We start from the raw sequence: 23,876 nt of genomic DNA on the forward strand, positions 1-23,876 counted from the left end.
TTGTTGCGCGTATTTCATGTGTTGATATTGTGTTTATTATATGATTGATTTAACTGGACTCCAAGTGATAGTCAGTGACTTGGATATTTTCTTGTCTCCATCCCGACTTGAGCGTTTCAATCCCCCTTTTCTGGGAGTTCCTCGAAGTGTTCTTTAGTCTTCATGGTGTACGTTGATACTGACTCGCCACACATTGGCCCTCTGACATACAGCTGCATTTAGGCTACAGTCAATTGAAACACTAGACAGGTGATCTCCTAATCATGTGACTTCTAAAACCAATTTAAAAGGGAGTGAACAGTTATTAAGGGTATTGTTTTGTGTTTTATAATTTATTCAGTCTAGTCCACTAAGCAGAGAACCTTTTTACTTTGGCATTAAAGAGTCTTTTTCCATTTTAGTGAGTCAAAAGAGTCAAATTAAACCCATTATGATTCAATGTTACAGAACAACAAAACGTGAACAAATCTGGGGTGAATAATTGGTATACACTCTGAAGATTATACACATTTAGGACATTGTCTTCTTCTTCATCTTTCGCTACTCCCGTATGTGCTTAATGCACCTCACCCATGTATTATGCACTGAAAGGGAACAAATGATGTCACCAGTTACCTTAGCTGATTCTTTTGGACGACTGGGGCCTGCTTCATTTGCAAGAGTAACTGATTATCAGAAATTTACTGTAGCCTTGTTCAATACCCTCAACAATGACTTTTATCATGATTGCTCCTCTACTTGAAAAAACAACTTACTTCCATGAATTTTTGTAAATATGAGGAAGATTTCTTGCATGCAGGTACCTCCACAGTTTCTAGGATGCAGGTTACTCCATATAACAAAGCTGTCTTGTCTCATCTCCATGAAACTGAACAGCTCTTCTAAATGTGACCAATGATGTGTGGTACTGAATCGTTTTTCAGTTGGAGTCTCCATTGCACAGAAACATAAAATCAGTGCAGATAAGATTTAAAGAGGGATCTTCAACAGTACATACTTAGTTATTGGCTGTTCTACTGGACCTTTAAACTATGATATGCTGAGATGCACCCACTTACACAGCCAGGGAGAACTGTTCAGTTATTGAATGAGTTGCTGAAATACTTCACACATCAACCCCTATGGCCCCCAAAACATTTCCGCATGCAGTTTTACTTTAAATGGCTACCGTGGCTTTGTATAGAGATTCTTTGTGCAATTGTCCTCACATGCCAGAGTTTTATGTTTTCTCTCTGCCATGTTGTGTATCTGGTATTTTTAACTTTTAAAAACAGCTGGGAGCTGTGCTTTGTAAGGATCCACTTTGAAAATATACTGAAGTAGAATTGCTAATAAATAAAAAGTTTTAAAACATAAAAATAATTGCATTTAATCATACTTTTAAAAAGTACAATTTCATACATAATCTACTTAAAGGATATGTTCTGTACTTTTCAAGTCAAAGTTATTTCTTCAAAAATATGTTACATACGCATTTTCCATGTGAAATTGTGTTCTAAAGTTCAGCACTTTCTATAAATTAAAAAAAAATCTCTTTCCCACTATGGATCTTTACAATGGAGGATATAAAGCACAGAGAAAAAGCATAAAAACTTTCCAAATATGGCCATTTTACAAGCGAAGACAGCTGTCGAGTATTCGTCCATGCCTTTTGTGTTTCCAAAGTATGGGATCTGGAAATTATAATTTTATTGTTAATTCCTGGTACTGTTTTTCACATGATAAGTAAACATTTTCTTTGTGCTTGTGTGAATTCTCACATAAATGTGGAAGTAAATAAAAAAACAACCAGGTGGCACAATCCATTACTATGATTTGGTTTTTTGAGAGGAAACCCTGCTTCCCTCCAGTGGGTGAAAGGTTGTTGCACAGGAAGAGTGAGTGCTGAGCTGTCACGCATGGCTGGTCTTCTTGTAAAATAGCTGAATCTCAAAATATTTGTGTCTTCTTGTTCAAAAACATGTGTATAATCACAAGGTGTAGATCAATACTTGAGAACTGTCTTGGTTTAACCTAAATTGTCCCTAGTGTGTGCTTGGTGTGGGCGTGTGTGTGTGAGTATGTGTGTGTGCGTGTGTTTGTGTGTGTGTGTGTGTGTGTGTGCGCCCTGCAGTGGGATGGCGTCCTGCCTGGGGTCTGTTTCCTGCCTTGCACCCTGTGTTGGCTGGGATTGGCTCCAGCAGACCCCCATGACCCTGTAGTTAGGATGTAGTGGGTTGGATAATGGATGGATGGATGTCTTGGTTTGAAAAATGGGTGTATTTGGTAAGTGTTTAAGCTTTTGCTCAATGCCTTGTAGACTATAATGTAAAATGCAAGTGCGGGCAAGATATTTTTTTTTAATTTACAGAAAGTGCTTAATTTTAGAACACAATTTCACATTGCCAATGCATATGTAGCATGTTTGTGAAAAAATAACTTCTTATCCTTCAAGTACAGTAACAAGAATAAAATTAATTCTTTTCTTTCCACCAGTACACTCACAACAATATAAAAGTAATTTAATATGTTGGCTTTTTCTTTTGTAAAGGCCAATAACCCATTTTCTAGTTTGACACTGTTAATCAATTCTTTTGATATTAATAAAACACTAAGGGACTCTGCCCCCTGCTCACTTCGTTCACCCAACTCTGGGTTTGGTTTACCGGATATACAATTTAAAGAGATTGTTATTTTTATGGGAATTGTTACATATGCATTATTTTCACTTTTACTTTAAAACTTTTGTAAAAACAATATTTGTCCTTTATTTCCGGCCCTGGGTGTGGTTAAATCTCTTTCTCACGGGACATACTGTATAACGCTGGTTGCGTTATGAGGGGGGGGGTGAACACACACCAAGGAGATGCGATCGGTTCAGCTGCTGTCTTGCTGCTGATGCTGGCGAGCTGCATGTTTTTCTTGTTGTGCTTTGCGTTGATCATTTAAAAGCCTGTACAACAGCTGTCCTTTTACCACTTCGCATCTCTGCCGCTCACGTTGTAAAGGGGGGCTGAACGCACACAAAGGAGATGCGGTCAGATCATCTGCTGGCTTGCTGCTACTGCTGGCAAGCTGCGTGTTCTGTTTGTCATTGTTTTAAGAGTTGGGAGCACATGAAGTGTGTCTGCCAAAAGCATTCCAGCAACTTCGAGGTTAGATGTCCATGAACTTGTTTTAAATTGTTTGCAAGTAGGGCGTGATGCGCAAAAGTCACTGTCTCACGGGTTCTGCTTTCTAAGGTTGTAATGTCTAGTCTCGCGTTTCGTCAAATTGTCTCTCCGAGCTGATCACGTCTCGATTGCTTCGCTCAACTCCACCGGAGGCATGCTATGCTCCTGCCACTTTGTGTCTCTCCCGCTCACGTTGTGAAGGGGGGAAGCTGAACGCTCGCTAAGGAGAAGCAGATGGATCAGCTGCTGGCTTTGTGCCGCTGCTGCCGAGTTGCGTATTCTGCTTGTTGCGCTGTGCGTCAATCATTTAAAAGCCTGTACAGCAGCTGTCCTTCTGTCTCACTGCCTTGTCTCGCTACGTTAAAGTGTCTCTCGCGGGACATCAAATTGTCTTCCTAGAAAAGATCATGTCTCATCTCCCTCCCAAGATTTACCAAGATTTTTTTTATAATGGAGAGACATAACTTCCTTTTTCATTTATTTATTTTGGAGCCCAGTAAAAAAAATTTTCCCCAGGCCCAGCATTTGCTCTCGACACCCCTGCAGCCACTATGAAGAGTGCTACGGATACTCTCTGTGGTGACACACAAGCTCACTATATTGGTGCATTGGATCACCAGATACAAAAGTGCATTAGAGTGCTACCAAAGGCCTAATAATGCTAACGAAAATTACAGCAAAAAAGAAAATGAAAGTTATATTGCACAAAATTCACAAATGATAAAAATGACAATTTTAAGTTGACTGTCTGGAAGAAACCAAAGTGAGAGAGCAAGCAGAATTGGGGTCTCAAAGGGAAAGTCCTGTTTAATGAATTACTGCATGTGTTCACAGGCACTTTACTAACCCAGTTATTCAAAGAAACCACATTTGAAAAATGTATAAATGTAAGTGTATAATTAATTCAGTTAGAAAACCCAGGGTATTGGTCTCTGAGAAATCAGGTTAACACACGTAGATTTCTCTGTGAGTAACCCAGTTATTTGGGCGTGTAAAAACGTAACCGGGTTACAGTTAAGGATTTCATAATCTGCGCCTGTCTGCTGTACTCTGTTAGTCTGCACATGTTCATGGCCACCAGTATTTGCTTCACAGTTCACAAACGAACCAGGAGCCATAGGTACAAAATGATGGAAATGTCCATACAGATCAAATTTTTGACACAAATGTGTGGATGATCGCTTTATTCCTTCTCCTGGCTTAAATAATTCATCTCAACATTTTAAAGATCTCTAAATTTATGTTGATGAGCTGAATGTTAGGTGCTAAACTCAGCAACACAATCTCAGGAGCAGTTGGGTAACACATTAAAAGAAACGTGTGTTTCACAGTCCGATTATTTTTTAAAAGAACTAATAATCTAATGCAATACTTATCTGATTGAAGTAAAAATATCTATGTTATTATTATCCCAGCAGCACTAGGTATAAGGCAAGAAGCTAATATACCAGCAGAAAAGAGTGTGCTACATGCAATCCGGTGACAGAAACACATTAATGATGCGTCAGTTTAGTTGTAATCCAGCCATTTGCTATAGATGCTGTATGTTGAAACAGTGTGATCGGGTGGTGCAGCAGATAGCGTTCATACCTTAAATCTGTGGAGTTTCAAGCCAGGGATGTAAAAAAGGGATGGGTGTTATTTACTTCACAGCACATGAACCACTAAACATATTTATAAAACACAACCTAATGTTTCTTGATCAGTTTCATGAAGGTTCCTATGAGCTTAGGATTTAATAACAAATGCTGGCCAGTCAAATGTGCAGTTTTTTCATACAGAAGAAGAAAAGGTAAAACAAAAGTAATTCACTCTTGGCAATGCTTTAAATTGTATAACTATCCACCTTATTAAAAGGATAAGTGCCTATTTGTTTGGTTGCAATGTCTCTGTCATTCCAACAGATGGCACCTCAGAAACATTAACACTGCTTGTAGAGATACAGATACAGAGATACAGTATATGTATTGCATTGTCATTCCTTTCCATTTCTTTACTATAAATGATTGTGCTGTGCCACCTGTTGGAATGACAGATGTACTGCATTTTATTACTACACGCATTACAAAATACGTTCCAATAGCTGGTGCAATACAAATGTTAATGCTGAAGGTCTACATTGATTAATTATATTTTAACTGCCTTAGACAAATAGCACAGCTAGTACAGCATATGTTTTTGTGAGTAACGAGTAATGTTACTAAGTTACTTTTAAAAGTAACTTTCCCCTCATTGCTTAGGAGATACAGGCTCCATGCTTATTTTTGGATTCACAGTGGGCATTGATGATGTTTATCCTTTTTTTAGCTAATTTTTAAGACTCTGGGGCGTTTTGCCAAAGGAGAACTCTATAAGTAGACTTGCACATGTAAATGGAGGTTTCTGCTTTGACCGGGGTACTCACCTTATCCCAGTTTTGTGTGTGCATTTAAATGCACATATCATGATGAGGAGGAAGAAGACACAGAGGGTCCTAGGAGGTTTATCTTCTAATACCGACATGAGGCAATGCCCAGAACTTAGCCAGGATGAGAGGTCTTCTTCCTGGCTGGCTGCTTCCTGACTCACATGTGACTTCCAGAGTAACTTCAGAATCGGCCATCCTGTGTCCCAGTTAATTCAGCCCCCATAAAAGTGTCAGTATGGTCACATGATGGACAACTAGCAATTCTACTACTATGGCCTAGTGAGAGCGGGTGAACGTGTGTGCCTTCCTATGACCTGACAAGAGACTCTTCTGTGAAGTAAATTCAGAAAATGGACGGCATGCTGTTAGGACAATCTGGGGTCTGCAAATTTGCAGAAGCATTTGAGTTATGTTAATAAACACAACACATACAGTATCATGGATAAGAGAACACATTCCTGACAATGCATTGTTTAATATATTAAGACATTTTTCAGCCAATTTAATATAGCACCTTTCACAGCATTGGTGACATAGTGTTTAGTGCTACTGCCACACGGCTCTCGAGTCCTGGGTTCAAATTAAGTTCAATTCAATTCAGTTTATTTTTGTATAGCGATCTTCCCTGAGTGCAGGCACAGAGCTGACTACTAATTACACAATGAGTACACATACTGGCACCGATTTGTTTAAACAGACAGCAGAACAAAGCACTTTGAAAATGATTAATATAAATGTATAGTATCTCCTCCATGCTCTTGCGACTGCACATATGGATATGCCATCCTGGAGGAGCTGGACTACCTCTGCAACCTGAATCAGCTGCAGGAACCGCCTCATGCTACCAGTAGTGACGAGGACACTAGCAACTAAAGAAGACTCAGTCAGGAAGGATAAGGAGAGAGCAACTGACTGTGGCCATCAACTGCAAAACCATTCCTTTTTTGGGGTTTGTCTTGCTGTTGCCTCTCCAGTGCATCAGTTGTCTCTTTCATTTGCACCAAAACAGGCGAAGTTGATTCACAATCGCTTAAGTTTCCTAACTGGACACACTGATATCCCTGAAGCTTCAATGGCGTGGTGTTAAGACCGTGATGATTAAGAGTTCCCTTAATTGTTTTGAACAGTATATCGCATGCTGCATTCCAGTAACTGCCCCAACGAATGAACTCGTTACTTTCTGTTTTTAAATCACCACCCCAAAAAATGTAACCTCGGCATTTATATTTTAGGATGCGTGTGTAAATTACTATTGAATTAAAACGTGCATATATTTTCAAACTCACTTAATCCAATTCAGGGTTGCCGGTCGCTGCAGCTCGTTCTGACAGCACCGGGTGCCAGTCAGACCCTAGTCAGGGTTTGAGGGCATCGCAAGAAAAACTCACACACACTTGCACACACAGTCAAATATGGGCCGATTTGAAACTGCTACATAATCTCACCAGCACGTCTCTGGAGATGAAGGAGGAAACTGGCGTACCTTAAATAAATCCACGACAATAGACGCGAGTTGGGAAACGCTACCCACTCCTCGAAAAAAAATTAAAAAGCTTGTTTTTGTGTGGTTTCGGAAACATAAGTCAGGAATCTGTTCAAATACTGTGATTTTGGGTCTTCCCTAACGGGCAAAAAGAACTTTCCAACCCTCGAAACGCTGGAATTTCCCAGACCGAAAGGTTCCACCTCTCCTCCTATACGATTGGATGGTCCGGGCGCACCCGCACTTATTTGATTTATGATTGGTTTCTAAATCCTGCCAATCAAGAAAATTTCCCCTAAGAAAGTACAGTAGTTTAGACACAACAAGCTTGTTTCTCGGGCTCTGTAATGCTGAACCGGCGCAGCCGTTCACGGTGTACTGAACTTTCTGGAATAATGCAGAGACAATTCAGTGTGTTATTTCAGCAGCTTTAAAAAAACTCAAATTTTAGTTTTGTAAAGCTAGTTAGTTTAAGCCAGTACGTTTCACAGTCGGCGGAACACGCGGGGAACTGGACGTCTCCCTCCCTGTTTACTTTTCCTCAGGTCTGTTTTTGTGCTAACGACACAGACACTCGAGAAGCACAGAGAGAGAGAGCTAAGCCAGTTTTTGTACGTGACCTAGTGGGTATTCACCGAAGATGAGTAACAACTCTGAGCGCTCACTGCACCCCTCAAAAATGTATTTGGTGAGGTCTGACTACCAAGCTACGGACCATCTGGAGGGCACCATTCTCATACCACAGGGGTATCTTTGTCAGGCTCAGGAACAAGTGTACGAGATGTGTCCGTCCGGTGCTGGAGGGCAGAGGCGCAATCGAGTGGAGCAGTTATGGGTCAAGGTGAGTCTTTAAACTGGACACATTGATAAACATTTTGTATGTTCGAATACGTTTGGTATGCTAATAGATGTATAACATTTATTCCTTAAGTGCATGCCGCTTATTAACGCTTGCTATCTGAGTGACCTTTTTCCCACAATAATTGTTAAGTAAACTGCAGGATTAAATTCATGTATATTTATGTCGTTGGTTGTCATAAGTGCAATCTAAATGCAGTCGCTGTCAACACAGTCCAAATAAAATAAGCAAAAAGAAAGGACGGGCTTAACTACCTGCCGTCTTGTATCAATGCAGTGATATCCTGTTCTCCCCCCACCCACAAGCTCTGACCAGTGTGGCCTAAATTGTTAAGATTATAAACCAGAAGTTTACAGGTTGCTGAGCTGGCAATCAATTAGTCGACACAGCTTTACAAACATGGAAGCCCAATTTGTAAAATATAAATTTACCATTCTCTTTAGAACTGGGATGTATTAACAAAAGGGTTGTCTACTAAAAGGTTTGTTAAGTCAGTTGAGTAAAATGTGTATACAAATTCAGACCCCTTCAGTTCCTGCACACTTTATTGTGTTGTAGATTTAATTATAAATTTAGAAATGTGCCATTTTTTCTACATCAATCTCCATTCAGCAACCCATGAAAAGCTATTTTCAAAAGGTTTTGCAAATTTATGAAAAATCAAAAATGTAAATCTCATTTCTACAAGTATTCAGACCCTTTGGTGAAGCAATCCAAATTGTGGTCAGGTGTCTCTTGTTTATTTTAATTCTCCTTGAAGTGTGTCTAGAACTTGTTTGGAGTTCTGTGGCAAACTAAACTGATGGGACATAGTTTAGAAAAGCACACAGCTGTGTATAGAAGGTCTCACAATTCACACTGCATGTCAGGATACAAACTAAGCCATGAAGTCCAAGGAACTCTCTGTAGACCCACTTGATCAAATTGTGGTGAGGCTTATATCAGAGCAAGGGGAGAAACCATTTCTAAAGCTTCGAGTGTTCCTAGAAATAGTGTAGCATCAATAATTGTGAAATGGAAGAAGTTTGGAGCCACCAGGACTCTTCCTAGTGTTGGTTGTCTGGCCCAGTGCCTTGATCAGGGAGGTGACTAAGAATCCAATGGTCATTCTAGCAGAGCTTCAGAAGCCCACTGCTGAGATGGCAGAACCAGTACATCTCGTCAGTATGCCATCAGTCAGTTAGAAGTGCTAGAGTGGCTAAATGAAAGCCACCTCTGAGGCACATGACGACCTACTTGGAGTTTGGCCAACAGCATTTAAAGGATTCTCTGGTCTGATGAGACAAAAACTGAAATGTTTGGGCTGAACTGCACGTACGATGCTTAGCCAAGACCAGGCACTGCTCATATACCTGCAGGGAAAGGGAGACTGGTCAGAATTTTTTGAATGCTTCCAATTACAGAGAGGTGCTTGGGAAAACAAAAAAAACCTTCTCTAGAAGACATGCAACCTCAGACTGAGGTGACTGCTTACATTTCAGGCCAACAATGAGAAGAAGAGCACAGCCAAGACAACTCTGGAGTGGCTTTGTGACAAGTCTTTGACTGTTCTTCACTGGCCCAGCTGAACCCCAGATTTAAACCCCATAGAACATCTCTAGAGAGTGGCAGTTTACAGACGCATCCCATCCAGTCTTCTTTTTCTTCTTTCGGGTCCTCCTGTTTAGGGGTCACCACAGTGGATCATTCATCTTCATCTATCCTTGTCTTTTACATCATTTTCTGCCACACTGACTGCCTTCTTGTCCTCCCTCACTACATCCATAAAGCTCCTTGTTGTTCCTTTTTTCCTCTTGCCTGGCGGTTCCATCCTCAGCATTCTTTTCCTGATGTACTCCTCATCGTTCCTCTGCACATGCCCAAACCATCTCGATCTAGCCTCTCTCACTTTGTCACCAAACTCTCGTACCTGTGTTGTCCTTCTAATATACTCATACTGGCATAAAGTGCAAGGAAAAAGTCCCACCAGTCTGTAGTCAATCAGACAATTTTCTTAGGCACAGGGATAGCTGTTGTCCCTTTGAAGCAGATGGAACCAAAACATTCTCTCAATTAAATATTAAAGATGTCATTTAAAACATCAGCTATTTGGTTGCAACCGGTTATTCAAATATCCCAAAATTCCAAAAATGTAATGTTTTTCCCTGGGAAATCTAGTTTTCCTAAAGAAATGAGTTTGATATTTGGCGACTCTGAGTGAGTGACGATGCATTTATGAGCAATGAACAGGCACCACCATGCTCAGTATTGCCTTTTGCCTTGAACCCAGAGCTGTCCGGATAGACTGCACCTTTGCACAATCTTAAAATTGAATTAATCAGGTCAATAAAGTAATGTGTAGATGTTCTAATACTGATTTTTAAGATTAATAAATAATAAATTATATTTTTTAACAATTGCACATGACTGGTGGATTGCTGGCAGGAAGCGGAGGAGTCATGTGCTGTTTTTCAAAGTCAACAACTCCAGTACACACTTAACCCCATGCCATAAAATGTTCAGACGCATGCTTTTTGGAGAACAAATGTATTAGTAGTTATCTTTCTGAATCTTGGTTACTCTTCTCCCCTGTGCATGGTTATAGGTATGGTTTCATGGTGTCACCTGCCCACTCCTATGAAAGATTTTTTCACGTTAATCTTTTTTTTTTTTTTCTCAGAAGAACCATTTTACAGATAAATGATGAATTTTCTTGTTTTATTGTACCCATCCCTTCTTATCTTACATTAATGGCTCCAGTCATTCATTATTTGAGTTGCGCAGCTGTACAACCAGATTAGCAGGGTACTCCATAAGAGTATGATGGCTATATAACATTGCTGGTAGACAGTCAGAGCTAAGCTGCCTCACACGTGACTAGTTTTATATTTTGTCATTTGATGGAAGTGGCTGAAGGCTGAGTAGTTGATGTTTGGCCTATGGCAGGTGCATAAGCTGAGGAAGCCTAAATAAATGGAAGATAGTTAAGGGAAGTTACATTTTTTCAATGCGCCATTGGTCAATAGTGCCAGCTGCACTAGAGCATGAAGGCAGCACAGCACATGCTCAAGTTTGTGTTTATTGTCATGTGTAGACAATGCTATACAATTCTTACTTGCCTGTCTCACACATACACTAGTGACACTGGTATAATATCAAAAACAGACAATGAATACAGATGGTGAGCAGCTTTATGACCCAAAGATGCAAATGTTCCCTTTATCTACTTTTGTAAGTGTCGATGGCCCCAAACTGAGAAGGGACAAAAGTGTCAATGCAGAATGGCTGAGATCTTTAACAATGCCATTTGTGTTTCTAAGGCAGCATTTGTTATATTGGTTTGTATAGTGTGGCCACAACTCCAACCACACTCATCCCTATGCTGTGCTTCACTGCTAAAGTAAGGTTTAGGAGTGACAGTGACACAGGTAGGTTTTGCTGATATGGCCTCATGGATTCTGTACCTTGCGTTCAGATCTGGTACATGATCACATGTTCTCTCCGTATCTGCGAGGGCTTTCCTCAGAATTTCTACCCACATCCTAAAGACATGCTGAGAATCTGATTGGAGATTCTAAATTGGCTTGGTGCCGACAGCTTTGGCGCCTCGTCCAACTAATGCTGTCCTTTGGAAAGGCTGTGGCTCCATTCTGTCAGGGATACATTATTTATTTGTTGATGTCATTTTCTTTAGCTTTTGCATGTATTTTCACTGTCTTGCAGGTTTGTTTTTATTTGGAATTTCCTTGTGAAGGACATTTCATGCTAGGTTTATAGGGTCTCAAGTACAAAGTACAGTGAAATTCTTACTTGCGTGTGCTAATCAACATGCAACATATCACCATTCTCTGGCACCATGATTAATGATTATAACAACCTTAGCTCAAAAACTGTTTTGTTTTCCTGAAAACTAACCAAACCAAGCTTTCCTGAATACAGTATTGTTCTACACAGCTGGCATTTTCCTCAGAATGGAACACAAGACTTTCATGAATGTTAATCCATAAACTGCATACTTTTCACTTTGGTCTTAAGAAGCCAGTCGTCTCCCTAAACAAAGTTATGCTGGTGATGCCAGCATGATTATATCACTACTTTGCATTATAAAAGGTTAAAATGCATATTAAATTTCATCCTAAATTTAAAATGAAAAAACTTTAAAGGTATGAGTTTGTGAAAGAGTTTTCTGGAGAAGTAAAACCAAAATCCTTTCAATATTATATGAGTCATTTTGGTTTCAGTTTCAACTTCTACCTAGCTCACTAGAGCGTTTCATGTACTGACCTTTGCTTTCATCCTGGGTGATTGCTTTAGAAAATACCTTATATCTTGATGTCTGCTTCTCAATTAGCATCACCTCATTTGTGACACTCTCCATCTTGAATTGGGCAAAGCATATTTGACAATGTTAAGCTATAGCTGAAATGTTTTGAGGACTCCTTGCAAAAATCAATTGATAATTTAAATCTGCATTTTGAAATACTTACATAAAATAGCTTAACATAAAATGTGTTCTCTTACACCTGCAAGCTGATATCACTGCCATCCAAGATCTACCACATCTAGTAAATCCTCCACTTGTGGCACTGTGGCCGTTACTGTTAAAGATACATCATTAAGTCGCAGGCTGATTATGAACACATATGACCTTAAGAACAATTGGTCTCCGGAATTTAAAATGTGAAAGAGGCTTCACAGAGATCATTTAGTCTATAAGAGAAAAGGCCTGTATTTTTAAAAATATAGTTTCTATCTACAGTTTAAGGTAGAAAATCATGACTGAGGCAACAGCTCTTTTTTCAGTCTTTGTCATGAATTAAATCATCAATTTTACATTTTTTAAATGAAGTTATATTTAAAAACAAAATTCTAATACAAACTGACTTTTTCACCTAATTCTTATTGTAGATGACATTTCCATTTAGGAGGTGCTATGTATGCAAATCAGCAGGGGCCTCCCCTTTAACTGGCATCCAGTTTTTTTTTTCCCATGTGAAAAGCCGATTTTGGTCAAGTGTTTGTGATCCACACAAACACTTACATTCTTGTTTTGCCTCTTTTCTTAATTTCCTTCAAAAAACACAGTGCCTTATATGCTAATTTTGGTTCACAATACAACCTGTTAGGTCTGCAACAACCAATCATTGTCATCCATACTAATCAATGATGAAAATAGTTGCCAATGAATTGCATTATCAGTTAGCTGCCTTATTATACAGTAACTTTTGCAAGGTTTGTATCACTTTGTTGTTAAACAAGCTTTTTAAAGCAAAAGTGATTGGTCAGCAGCAAGATGCTGATTTTGTATTTTGACCTTGTCAGTCTGTCAATCAGTGCCATTTTATTTTCAACAAGGTATTTCCTGTGCGAAGTGAATAGTTTCTTGGTCCAGTTGGTTTTTTTTTTTTTTTTTTTGCGCTGCCCTGTTTGCTGGCAGTTTCACAAAATCTGGAAAAAATGTCCACATGAAAATTTTCCTGTTCAAAGGTTAATTTTTGTTGGCTCATGAGACTTAAGAGATTTGCATTTATGTTTAATTTTAAAAAATCATCTTTGTCACAAATGTTTCTCCTAAAACTGTTTAGGAGATATAGCATTAGACAAAAAGAAGACACAAAATGCAACTGAGGTAAAAGGAGTTGAGAATTTGGTTTAAAAAGCATGGTATATTTTGTGAGATCTTTTTCCAGTCTTGTTTTAATCTCTCAGGATTTAATAATTTTTGCTTATTGTTGGACTGATGCCTTTATTCAAGGTAACTTACAACATTTGAAAAACAATCATCCATCCATCCATTATCCAACCTGCTGAATCCGAACACAGGGTCACAGGGGTCTGCTGGAGCCAATCCCAGCCAACACAGGGCACAAGGCAGGAACCAATCCCGGGCAGGATGCCTACCCACTGCAGGACACACACACAAACACACCCACACACCAAGCACACACTAGGGCCAATTTGGAATCACCAATCCACCTAACCTGCATGTCTTTGGACTGTGGGAGGAAACCGACGGAGACACGGGGAGAACATGCAAACTCCACGCAGGGAGGACCTGGGAAGAGAACCCGGGTCTCTTAACTGCGAGGCGAAAAACAATCAGTTTTATTTTTTTTGTTTTTCCAATTAGAGCACAGGCAGATGAAGTGACTTGCTTACGGTCACATAGGTGTCAGCAGTAGGATCTCCACTTTCCCCTTGGTTTACTGTTTACCAGATGCAACAGAGCAGCTCTGCTGTTAGACATAGCGAATCGCCAGTGGCCCCGCCATGATACTATACATATTATCCCCATATTATTTATAATGTAATTTCCGTTATAATTAAATATTTTTATGGTCCTTAGAGTTTCGTTATAACGGGATTCCACCTGTATTTGAAAAATTATCAGTGTTGGTCAAGAGGTTAGCATGTTGGACTTTTGTTCAAACGGTTGAGGGTTCAAGATTAATGTAGATAAATTAATTTAAAAAAAAATTTGATGACTTGATATTGAAGTTTTGTCAAATTACTTCAATCTGACAGTTAAGCAGCAGAGGTCAAGTTGTTAGTGAGTTCAATCAAATGGTCGAAGATTTGAGACTAATGTATACAAACAATTTTTTTTTTTTTTAATTTTACCCATTTTTCATCATTTATATATAAATTTGGCGAAATACTGTTTTCAGTGATTTGGCGATGTTGGCTCAGTGGATAAAGTGTTGGGCTTTTCTAAGAAAGATTGAAGGTTTGATTCTCCAATAGACAAACACACATTTCCAGTGCTTCACACGTCATGTGTAAGGTTTCACCATGGTTAGGATTTTCTGAAATGAGAAGTGAACTTGAGTGAATTTTATGTTTCACTTTAAGGTCATAGGTTCAATTCCACTGTGTCACTATTCCTGCCAAATCACCTTCCCACCCACCTCCTTGACCAGCATCTCTAGATGTATGAAATAATGTAAAACCATTTGGTGCTGCTTTGGGTAAAGGAATTGTGTCAGATTTTCTAAGAAGATTTACTGGTAAGAAAACACACATTTTGTACTTAATGTAATATCATTCTCCAAAGTAGCTTTATTTCCAAGTGAGCAAATGTTTAGCAATCAGCAAGTTCTCAAGAAAACTCACTTGGAAACTAGGAAAACTTACAGATACCTCTTAAAATTACTGGGATGGGATATAAACCTAGTAATCTGGGTCTGTTAGGCAACATCATTAGCCACTACACTAATGTGCCACCCGATTCAAACAAGCAATTAAAAAAGAAAAACTCGGTTGTACATAACAGCCAGTATTCATGGTAGATCAAATTAGACAAAATTATAGGAAAATGAAATAGCAGATAACTATGGATATTTTCCTCCAAAAATATAAACAGCCAAGAATAATTGTAGGATATTTGACCAGATATTTATAACTTTATAGTTTGTCCACCTTTGAAAACTCGGCAGTAAGAGAAGTGTGATAGCAAAGCCACAGAAGCATTATTACCTTTTTTTTACTATGCAGGGAAGTCTATTTTTATGTGCCATAAAAATATTGATTTTTATCATCTTGTTTTTTTATTGCTTCCCCTTTTCCTGCAGTTGTACAGGAACATGATGCAGCATTCAGACTTTTGACATGACACAGACCAAGAAGAATTTGCCAGTCATTACTCTCTTGCTCATTTTAAAAGAAATAGACCTTTTGTTTCAAGAGGAAGTTTGTGGACTCATTTTAACACTTAACTCGTGTCGATATCTCACACTGTATTTGTTGCTTTTATAAAAGGATATGCAAGTGGTAAAGTTTAAGATTAGACTGATATTTAGAAGGCTAATACAATAAAATAAAAATCAATCTTGTATACTTTATAAATACACAACCCTCTTTCTATAGTCCTTATAAATCAAGTGTTGATGATTATTGCTCTAAATAGTATTGACACTGGACACATTAGCAGTTGAATGTCCCCTTAAAGTTACTTTTCTTAAATCAGGATTGTCTGTGTGCAGCTTCACTTCCTCCACGATGGTTCTCAAAGCAGACATCCCACAGAGTTGTGTGATAAGTCTATGCTTTTCTCTCTTTGTTCAGCTATGACTGTGTGAGCAGACACAGCTCAGGTTCAGCATTAAATTGCCCAAAGACACCACTATCATAGGCCTGATCATCAACAAAATGATGTGGTTTACAAAGAAGAGTTTGACATTCTGACCCAGTAGTATGACGGACAATCTCTCCCTTAAGGAACATTAATTATTCAAAACTAAACAAATGCAGACAGCTGCAAATGCGGTCACAGACAGAAGTTGAGTACCTTGTTCTATTTATATTACATTCGTGCATGTGTGGCACTGCAGTAATAAAGAATCGTTCCATGCACGCACACTTGACTACTCTTCGAACACATCCATGTTTTGATGTCTAGTGCATGCACATTCAACACACAAAAGTGGGTACAGGACCGCACAGACAGAAAACTCTAGAAGCAAGTGCTTCCAGCTGTGCACATCCATGTGACATGACTGGTTACAAAATTTACGTCACGTGAACCTTTGCAGTTACACAGATGTGTAAAGTATAAATGGGCCTTTGGTATCTTCAAACCAGGAAGCAGCAGATCTGCATTAGAGAGAATACAGTGTAAAGAGCCTGCAGCTTTAAAATGCTTGGACTGTCCCATCACTGAAGATCTAAAGCAGGCACAATGCACCTTGGCTATTTTCATGAAGCCTCACCAACACCTTTATGTCCTCTGTTGTCTTAAAAAAATCCAGATGCATAAAACGTGTGCTGTGGAATCCATCCTTTTATTGGACCAAAAAGCACTGTATATGGCAATGAAGTCGGCACAGCATATTATTAATTGGGAATGCTATTACCAATAGACTTTAGTTTAAAAACATAACAGGGGCATGTCCTGCATCAAGGAGACCAGAATACCATTTATAAGTTGAGTTAAGCTAGCTTATGAGCTGTGACAAGGCTGAAAAAGAACACAATCTTTCATAAAGTCTCTATTTTTTCAGGATAAGACAAAAATTGTATATTTACAGTTTTAATAAAACAATTGACAAAGTTAAATTGGAAATTGGTCTGCAATTCTTTAATAGAAAATTAACAGTGGCAATAAGTACTTATCAATTATGCGCAATAATGGAAATCAGATGCAGAATGTCTTCATCAGTTACATTTTACACAGTTAAGTGAAAATGTGACACAGTATGATTTGGAAGCTGACTGCACAATCTGTAATTTTGCTTATTACTAAAGAAATTTCTGAAGTTAATGCTACAAATATGGAGTGCAATTCTATAAATTATGTATATTGAATGAGTATTGTGACATTTGCAGAGTACCATGAAATTCTTACTTGCATGGCTATTCAACATGCAACACGTTACCACTCTCTGGTGCCATGACTAGTGAATATAACTACCTTACATTGAAACTTCGGTCTTCCTTATCTGAAACGGCTCCCTTGTATGTGTTTAAAGCCTTCTCTCAGTATTATAATGGTTGAGCTCTTGCATTACACAATTCAGACTTCTTAGTTGTCAAAGTAATTAATTGTTGTTCCAAGTAAAATCTGAGGGTTATTAGCAATATCAACTGTTAATTTGGAAAAGTATTCAAAGTGTACCTTGTAGAAAGTTTATTATTGTAACTTTAAAATGTTTATACTCCAAAAGTTATAATAGAAGTTGGCATGTGTTGTCATTACATCAAGGTGAACGTTCCTGTAGTTTGATTAACTTTACGTCATGCATGTGCGTCAGAGGATCGATCACCTTCCGGGCTTATTCAAGGTACGCAACAGCACCCCACGGCTAGAGGAGGTGCTATCGCTAACATTGTCGTCTCCTTCTTCCCCCACAGTGTTAAGAAGATCTCCCTCCCTATAAAAGGGGAACTGACTCTGCCCCTTCTGGTCAGAGTACCTTAAAGCCTATACTGCAATGGAAGGAAGTAACACTTAGTGATATGGGCAAGCTGCTGGAGGGAGGTCCAACAAAACTAAAACAATTGGGAGAGAAAACCTTTTTGTGAGCAGCCAGGAGTGGTCATACTCAATTGGGATTCTTTGTTCATTTTGTCGGCCTATGAGCAAAGTTTTTGTTATTAATTATATTAAATGGGGGCGACCAAGTTGGCACCTCAACTTTTATTTTACATGCTTCTTCCACTTGCTAACCACATATGTTTTGAGGGGCAGGGTCATGGGGTAGCTGGAGCCTATTCCAGCAATCATAGGGCATAAGGCAGGAACAATCCCTGTCTATCACAAGGCAAACACATACACACATCTGGGCCAATTTAGCATTGCCAAGTCACATAACCTGCATGTCTTTGGACTGTGGGAGGAACCTGAAGCACCTGGCGGAAACCCACATGGACATGAGGAGAGCATGCAGACTCCACCCAGAATGCAAGCCCTGCTCTCCTTACTGCAAGGCATCTGTGCTGCCACTGTTCCAACACATCACCCCAAATTATAATATATGAAACAATAAAGAAAGTAATCGTTTTGAAATACACATGGCAATATGTAAGTTTGTAATTTTTTTAAAAATCACAAAGACATCCTAGGTCTAGTTCCTGTAGTTTTATGATGTACTTGTAGAAGTCAGCCATGGCTAATCTCTGCTTTGGGAGTTGGTAATTAAAGATTCTGGTTTATATGGGGTGGAATTTGATCATTGTAGACACAGCCTCAGTCAATGATGGTCCCCCCTCACTCCTTCCCAATCCAATTAATGGATGATTGTGACTGTGTACATAGACAAACAAAAATCATTTACAGTACAGTCAGACATTTTCTAACCCGCTTAGTACTGAACTGGGCTGTATGGTGCTGGAGCTTATCCTTCCCAGCATAGAGCACAAGACAAGAACATATCCTGGACAGGGCACCAGCTTTTACAATACATCCATCCATCCTTTATCCAACCAGTTATATCCTAACTACAGGGTCTTTAAAATTCAAAATACATTTTGCATCACTTATTTACTTACATGCACTACTTTACATGAGTGTTGTGAACAAGTCAGTGATTCCTTAGAAGTGGACAAAAAGGTCAGTTTACTAGAGTAAGGTAGAGAACTTTTATAGGCAAATCAGGAAGAGTAGTCTGGAAAGAGGAGTGATTGAGTCACAGACAAAACAAACAGACTGACGAGGTCAGAGAAATAAGCAAAAATAAAAGATATGCTGGTGCTAACTGGTTTTCTCAAGATAAACAAAATGTTTTCCCTTTGGGAGAAAGTGCAGGCAGTGAATGGGCATGTAGCACAGTCTTCTATAAAATGGGCATCGTGACATCACAAGTACACATATTGACATGACAATCCAAATGATGTCATCAGTATGCAGCACAAAACCAGGAGAAAATAAAAGCACAATTTAAACATTAACGTTATCAACTAAACTGTGATGATGTTGAAAGACTCGGCTTTGAAGCTTCTGTGTGCCTGTTTCTTCATGCACAACTTTGGGGGACCTTTAATTGTACTGCTTGAGGCTTGGAGTCTGCTTATGAGATACTAAATAACAACAACCCACCTGAAAGTTGTGAATTTCTGTAGAATAATTTTGTCAGGATATTGGCTGATTATGAAATATTGTACTTTGTGCAATTTTTTTCTTTCTCTGAAAAAAAGAATACTCTGATGTAATTGGTACTCAAAGTCATAAATCCAGAGTCAAAGGCAGTAATTTGGAATAAAGAGAACAGAATATGATTCACAACGCAACAGTGAATGCTGGGAATCTGAGGGCAATTAAATGGACATAAAGCTTAGTGAAACTTCAATTAAATGTCTTTGAAGATGGACCTAGGATGCATTTGTGAATTTTTGAGCATTCAGTTCTTGGAGTTTCACATTATTATTGTGTGATTTTTTTTTTTTGTAGGATAAAATTCTAAATCAGTAATATCCAAAGCCAGGAAATCCCACAGAGTCCAAAAGCCTTCTGGTTTCTAGTTCACGTTTATTAAAGATACGAAACAGCCGTGCTCTGTCCACAGAGAAAACCATTGTTTCTGGGTTGGAAGACATTTTTATAAATAGCTTAACATAGATAGGATATTCTGACACTCCTGCTTATGCTTAACGGACAACACCTAATAGCATATTGCTGCTTTTATCTGATCCCCCTTCAGTCATGACAACTCCTCACTGGGTTATGCCCATTCATGCCCCTTATTCATTATGTTAATGGCTAACACCTTTTGGCATTTTTTGGCCATCTTTGTCTCCTATCCTTTTCAACTGCGCCTTCTTCTTGCTAATCCTGCACCCAGTCTTTGGCATCAGCTTTCAGGGTGTCATTTTATATTGGTGGAGTAGTTACATGTAAGACTCAGTGTTTTACTATCTGAGGCTCAGTGCAATTCAGTGCTTATCAGTGCTTAAACTACTGTATATTGGTGAAATTATACTTTCAAAATGATAATGTCTTAAGTGGTGCAGAATCATATAATAAAACAAGTGCTTGATTTAAAATAAGGGCTTATTCATATTATACATTTTAGTTTATACACATAGTAAACTACTCAAAAAAGTTATGGGAACATTTGAAACACATATCGGATCTCAGTGAACGAAATATTCAAGTGGAAACTTTTTGCTGAGTAATGCTGTATAATTCGTTGAGAACAAAACGATGTAACATTGGTCAATGGAAACCAAAATCACCAACCCACTGGGGGCTAGATTTAACATCACACCGAAAATCAAAGTCAAAAATTGGAATCACAGGCTGATACAACTTGTGTGAATTTCATCACAGCAGCTCATAATGTGACTCTGTGTATATGGCCCCCACGTGCCTGTACACACTCTTGACAACATCTGGGAATTCTCCTAATGAGATGGTGGATGATGTCCTGGGAGCTTTCCTCTCAGACCTGGATCAGGGCATCAGTGAGCTCCTGGACAGTCTCTGGTACCACTTGGAGGTGTCAGTTGCACCAATCCCTAAAATCCCGGAGGTTCTCAATTGGACTGAGGTCTAGGAAACATGTGGGCCAGTCAATGGCATCAATGCCTTCGTCATCCAGGACCTGCCTACACACTCTTTGCCACATGAGGCCAGGCATTGTCCTGCACCAGGAGGAACCCAGGGCTCACTGCACCAGCATAAGGTGTGACAATGACTCTGAAGATTTCATCCCAATACCCAACAGCAGTCAGGGTACCGTTGCCTAGCACATGGAGGGCTGTGCGACCTTTCAAGGAATATGCCTCCCCAGATCATTACTGACCCACCACCAAACTGGTCATGCTGAATGATGATGCATGCTGTAAAACGTTCACCAGACTCTTTCATGTCTGTCACATGTACTCAGTGTCAACCTGCTCTCATTTGTGAAGAGAACAGGGCACCAAAAGAGGAGCTGCTAATTGTGGCGTTCTAAAGCGAATGCCAACCAAGCTCCACGGTAATGGGCTGTAAGCACAGGCTCCACTTGAGAAAGTCGAACCCTTATCTTTTTAAGTTGAATTATTTTAAAACCAGTAACAGCATACTGCACAATAACGTGCAGTGAATACACTTGACTTATAGCTTTCCTACTCTTTCTCTGTACGTTTAGCATTCGTTTGCTCAGAGGTTGATGTGCTTGCTGCTTTGTGAGTAGCTTGTTTTCTTCACTCTAGCGGCCCACTTCTTCTCTTCTTTTGTCAGCATCTTTTCGCGTTAAAACTGATTAAGTCAGTTTTTGTGTTGCAATTACTTAGTACGTTTTTCTTAAATTTTCAGTTAAGCTGGCACTTAAGTGTTCAATCTGCCTCAAGAATGATTTAAGATATGAAGAGTTAGAGGAAGTGACAGCAAAGGTGGTAGGTATGAAAACGGCTTGCTGTTGCCGAGAGTTGATTCTACAATAGAATGAAATAAAAATAAAAAGAGTAATAAAAATCATCAACCCAAAAGCAGACAGTAGAGGTCACATAGTATATTTGTACCAAATTTCAGGTCAAGAGGTGAAACGGTTTGCGAGCCACAGGTGACTTAAAATCCTGGAAATACAAACGGACAGCCACAGTAGCATATTATATAAAAACATACCAATTTTTAAAAAAAATATTAATTAAATATTCAGATAGTATATTTTTAATATTTGAAAATATATCAGGTGTTTATATTTCTGGTTATATGAGCTATATCACATATTTGATTGCAACCTTTCCATAACAGCCTTTGTATACTTTTTATTATGAAGATGCATCTTTTGTTATTTATCTTTCATGCCTCAAATTTCTTCAATGCCTATTTATTAAAGTTGCTTCTTAAATTTTCTTCTCCAAAAAATTTTAAATACTTAAAAAATTTACTTAAAATACTTATTAAAAAATATACTTTTCCCTTTTCACCCCCTCACGGGCTGAATTTGGAAAAATCCCTTCTTAGTGGGTGCCTATGTCATAAAAAGAAGGTATCCTCCAAATTTCATGCTGATTGGACATGATTTGGAAAGGCACACACCTGTCTATATAAGGTCCCACAGTTGACAGTTCATGTCAGAGCACAAACCAAGCATGAAGTCAAAGGAATTGTCTGTAGAACTGCGAGACGGGACTGTCTCGAGGCACAAATCTGGGGAAGGTTACAGAAAAATGTCGGCTGCTTTAAAGGTCCCAATGAGCACAGTGGCCTCCAACATCCATAAGTGGAAGAAGTTCGAAACCACCAGGACTCTTCCTAGAGCTGGCCGGCCATCTAAACTGAGCGATCGGCGGAGAAGGGCCTTAGTCAGGGAGGTGACCAAGAACCTGATGGTCACTCTGTCAGAGCTCCAGAGGTCCTCTGTGGAGAGAGGAGAACCTTCCAGAGGGACAACCATCTCTGCAGCAATCCACCAATCAGGCCTGTATGGTAGAGTGGCCAGACGGAAGCCACTCCTTAGCAAAAGGCACATGGCAGCCCGCCTGGAGTTTAAGGACTCTCAGACCATGAGAAGCAAAATTCTCTGGTCTAATGAGACAAAGATTGAATTCTTTGGTGTGAATGCCAGGCGTCACATTTGGAGGAAACCAGGCACCTCTCATCACCAGGCCAATACCATCCCTACAGTGAAGCATGGCGGCGGCAGCATGCTGTGGGGATGTTTTTCAGCGGCAGGAACTGGGATACTAGTCAAGATAAAGGGAAAGATGATTGCAGCAATGTACAGAGACATCCTGGAAAATTTTTATTTTTAATAAATTTGCAGCAACCTCAAGTAAACTTTTTTCATATTGTCATTATGGGGTGTTGTGTGTAGAATTTTGAGGAAAAAAATGAATTTAATCCATTTTAGTATAAGGCTGTAACATAACAAAATGTGGAAAAAGTGATGCTCTGTGAATGCTTTCCGGATGCCAACTATCCTGAAAGGTTAACATTGTGACCAGTAGAAAGGGGCACCACCAAGCCCTAAACCCCTGACCCAAATATGCGCAACACAGGTTCAAATGATGGGTTTTTTAAACCACCAAGCACCTTGGAAAATGACACAGCCAGTAATCATACAAAAACAATGAAAACTCCAGTTGAGTGCAAATAATGTGGCCCTCAGTGTTAACATTTTCAGTGCATTATCTATTGAAATGTATTTTGTAATGCATGTAGTAATAAAATATGAATCACAAGTATTTGTAGTGATAAAATACATTACTACATGTTTGTGAGTTGCCATCTGTTGGAGTTGTTCCTTTTATGCTGGACCGGGGAAAGGCTTCCAGTGAATCTGCATGAATTGTGAGGAGCACTTCTAGGTTGTTTGGGTAGCAGGGTTTTTGCAACACCCACCCCACATACCCTACAAAACAATAGCACTACTTTAGAACACCCAGGGAGCCTGACAGGAATGCAATTCCATGCTCCACTCCCCATGAACCCCTGTGGGTGTCCAAACTGGGATACCTCCAGCAGACCACTGCCATCTAATGTATGGGGGATGGAACTGCTCCTGGCCTCCGGCTTCTGCTTGTCCATCCCCTGGCACCTTCAGTCTTGGCAAGAGGTCATGCTGTTGTCCA

At 39.3% G+C, this 23,876-nt stretch overlaps 1 protein-coding gene across 3 annotated transcripts in view; it reads left to right on the top strand.

Annotated features, from left to right (window-relative positions):
• The first annotated feature begins 7,346 nt into the window (after nt 1-7,346).
• Nucleotides 7,347-23,876, top strand: part of si:cabz01101003.1 (ubiquitin carboxyl-terminal hydrolase CYLD) — an 82,279-nt gene continuing 65,749 nt past the window's right edge. For all 3 annotated transcript variants that reach the window (XM_039745908.1, XM_039745899.1, XM_039745917.1), the window contains exon 1: nt 7,347-7,883. In XM_039745908.1, coding sequence (XP_039601842.1) covers nt 7,683-7,883 — 201 coding nt within the window. In that variant the 5' untranslated portion in view covers nt 7,347-7,682. The remainder of the gene's footprint in view (nt 7,884-23,876) is intronic.

Source organism: Polypterus senegalus, chromosome 1, assembly GCF_016835505.1.
Source record: "Polypterus senegalus isolate Bchr_013 chromosome 1, ASM1683550v1, whole genome shotgun sequence".
Taxonomy (NCBI): Eukaryota; Metazoa; Chordata; class Cladistia; order Polypteriformes; family Polypteridae; genus Polypterus; species Polypterus senegalus.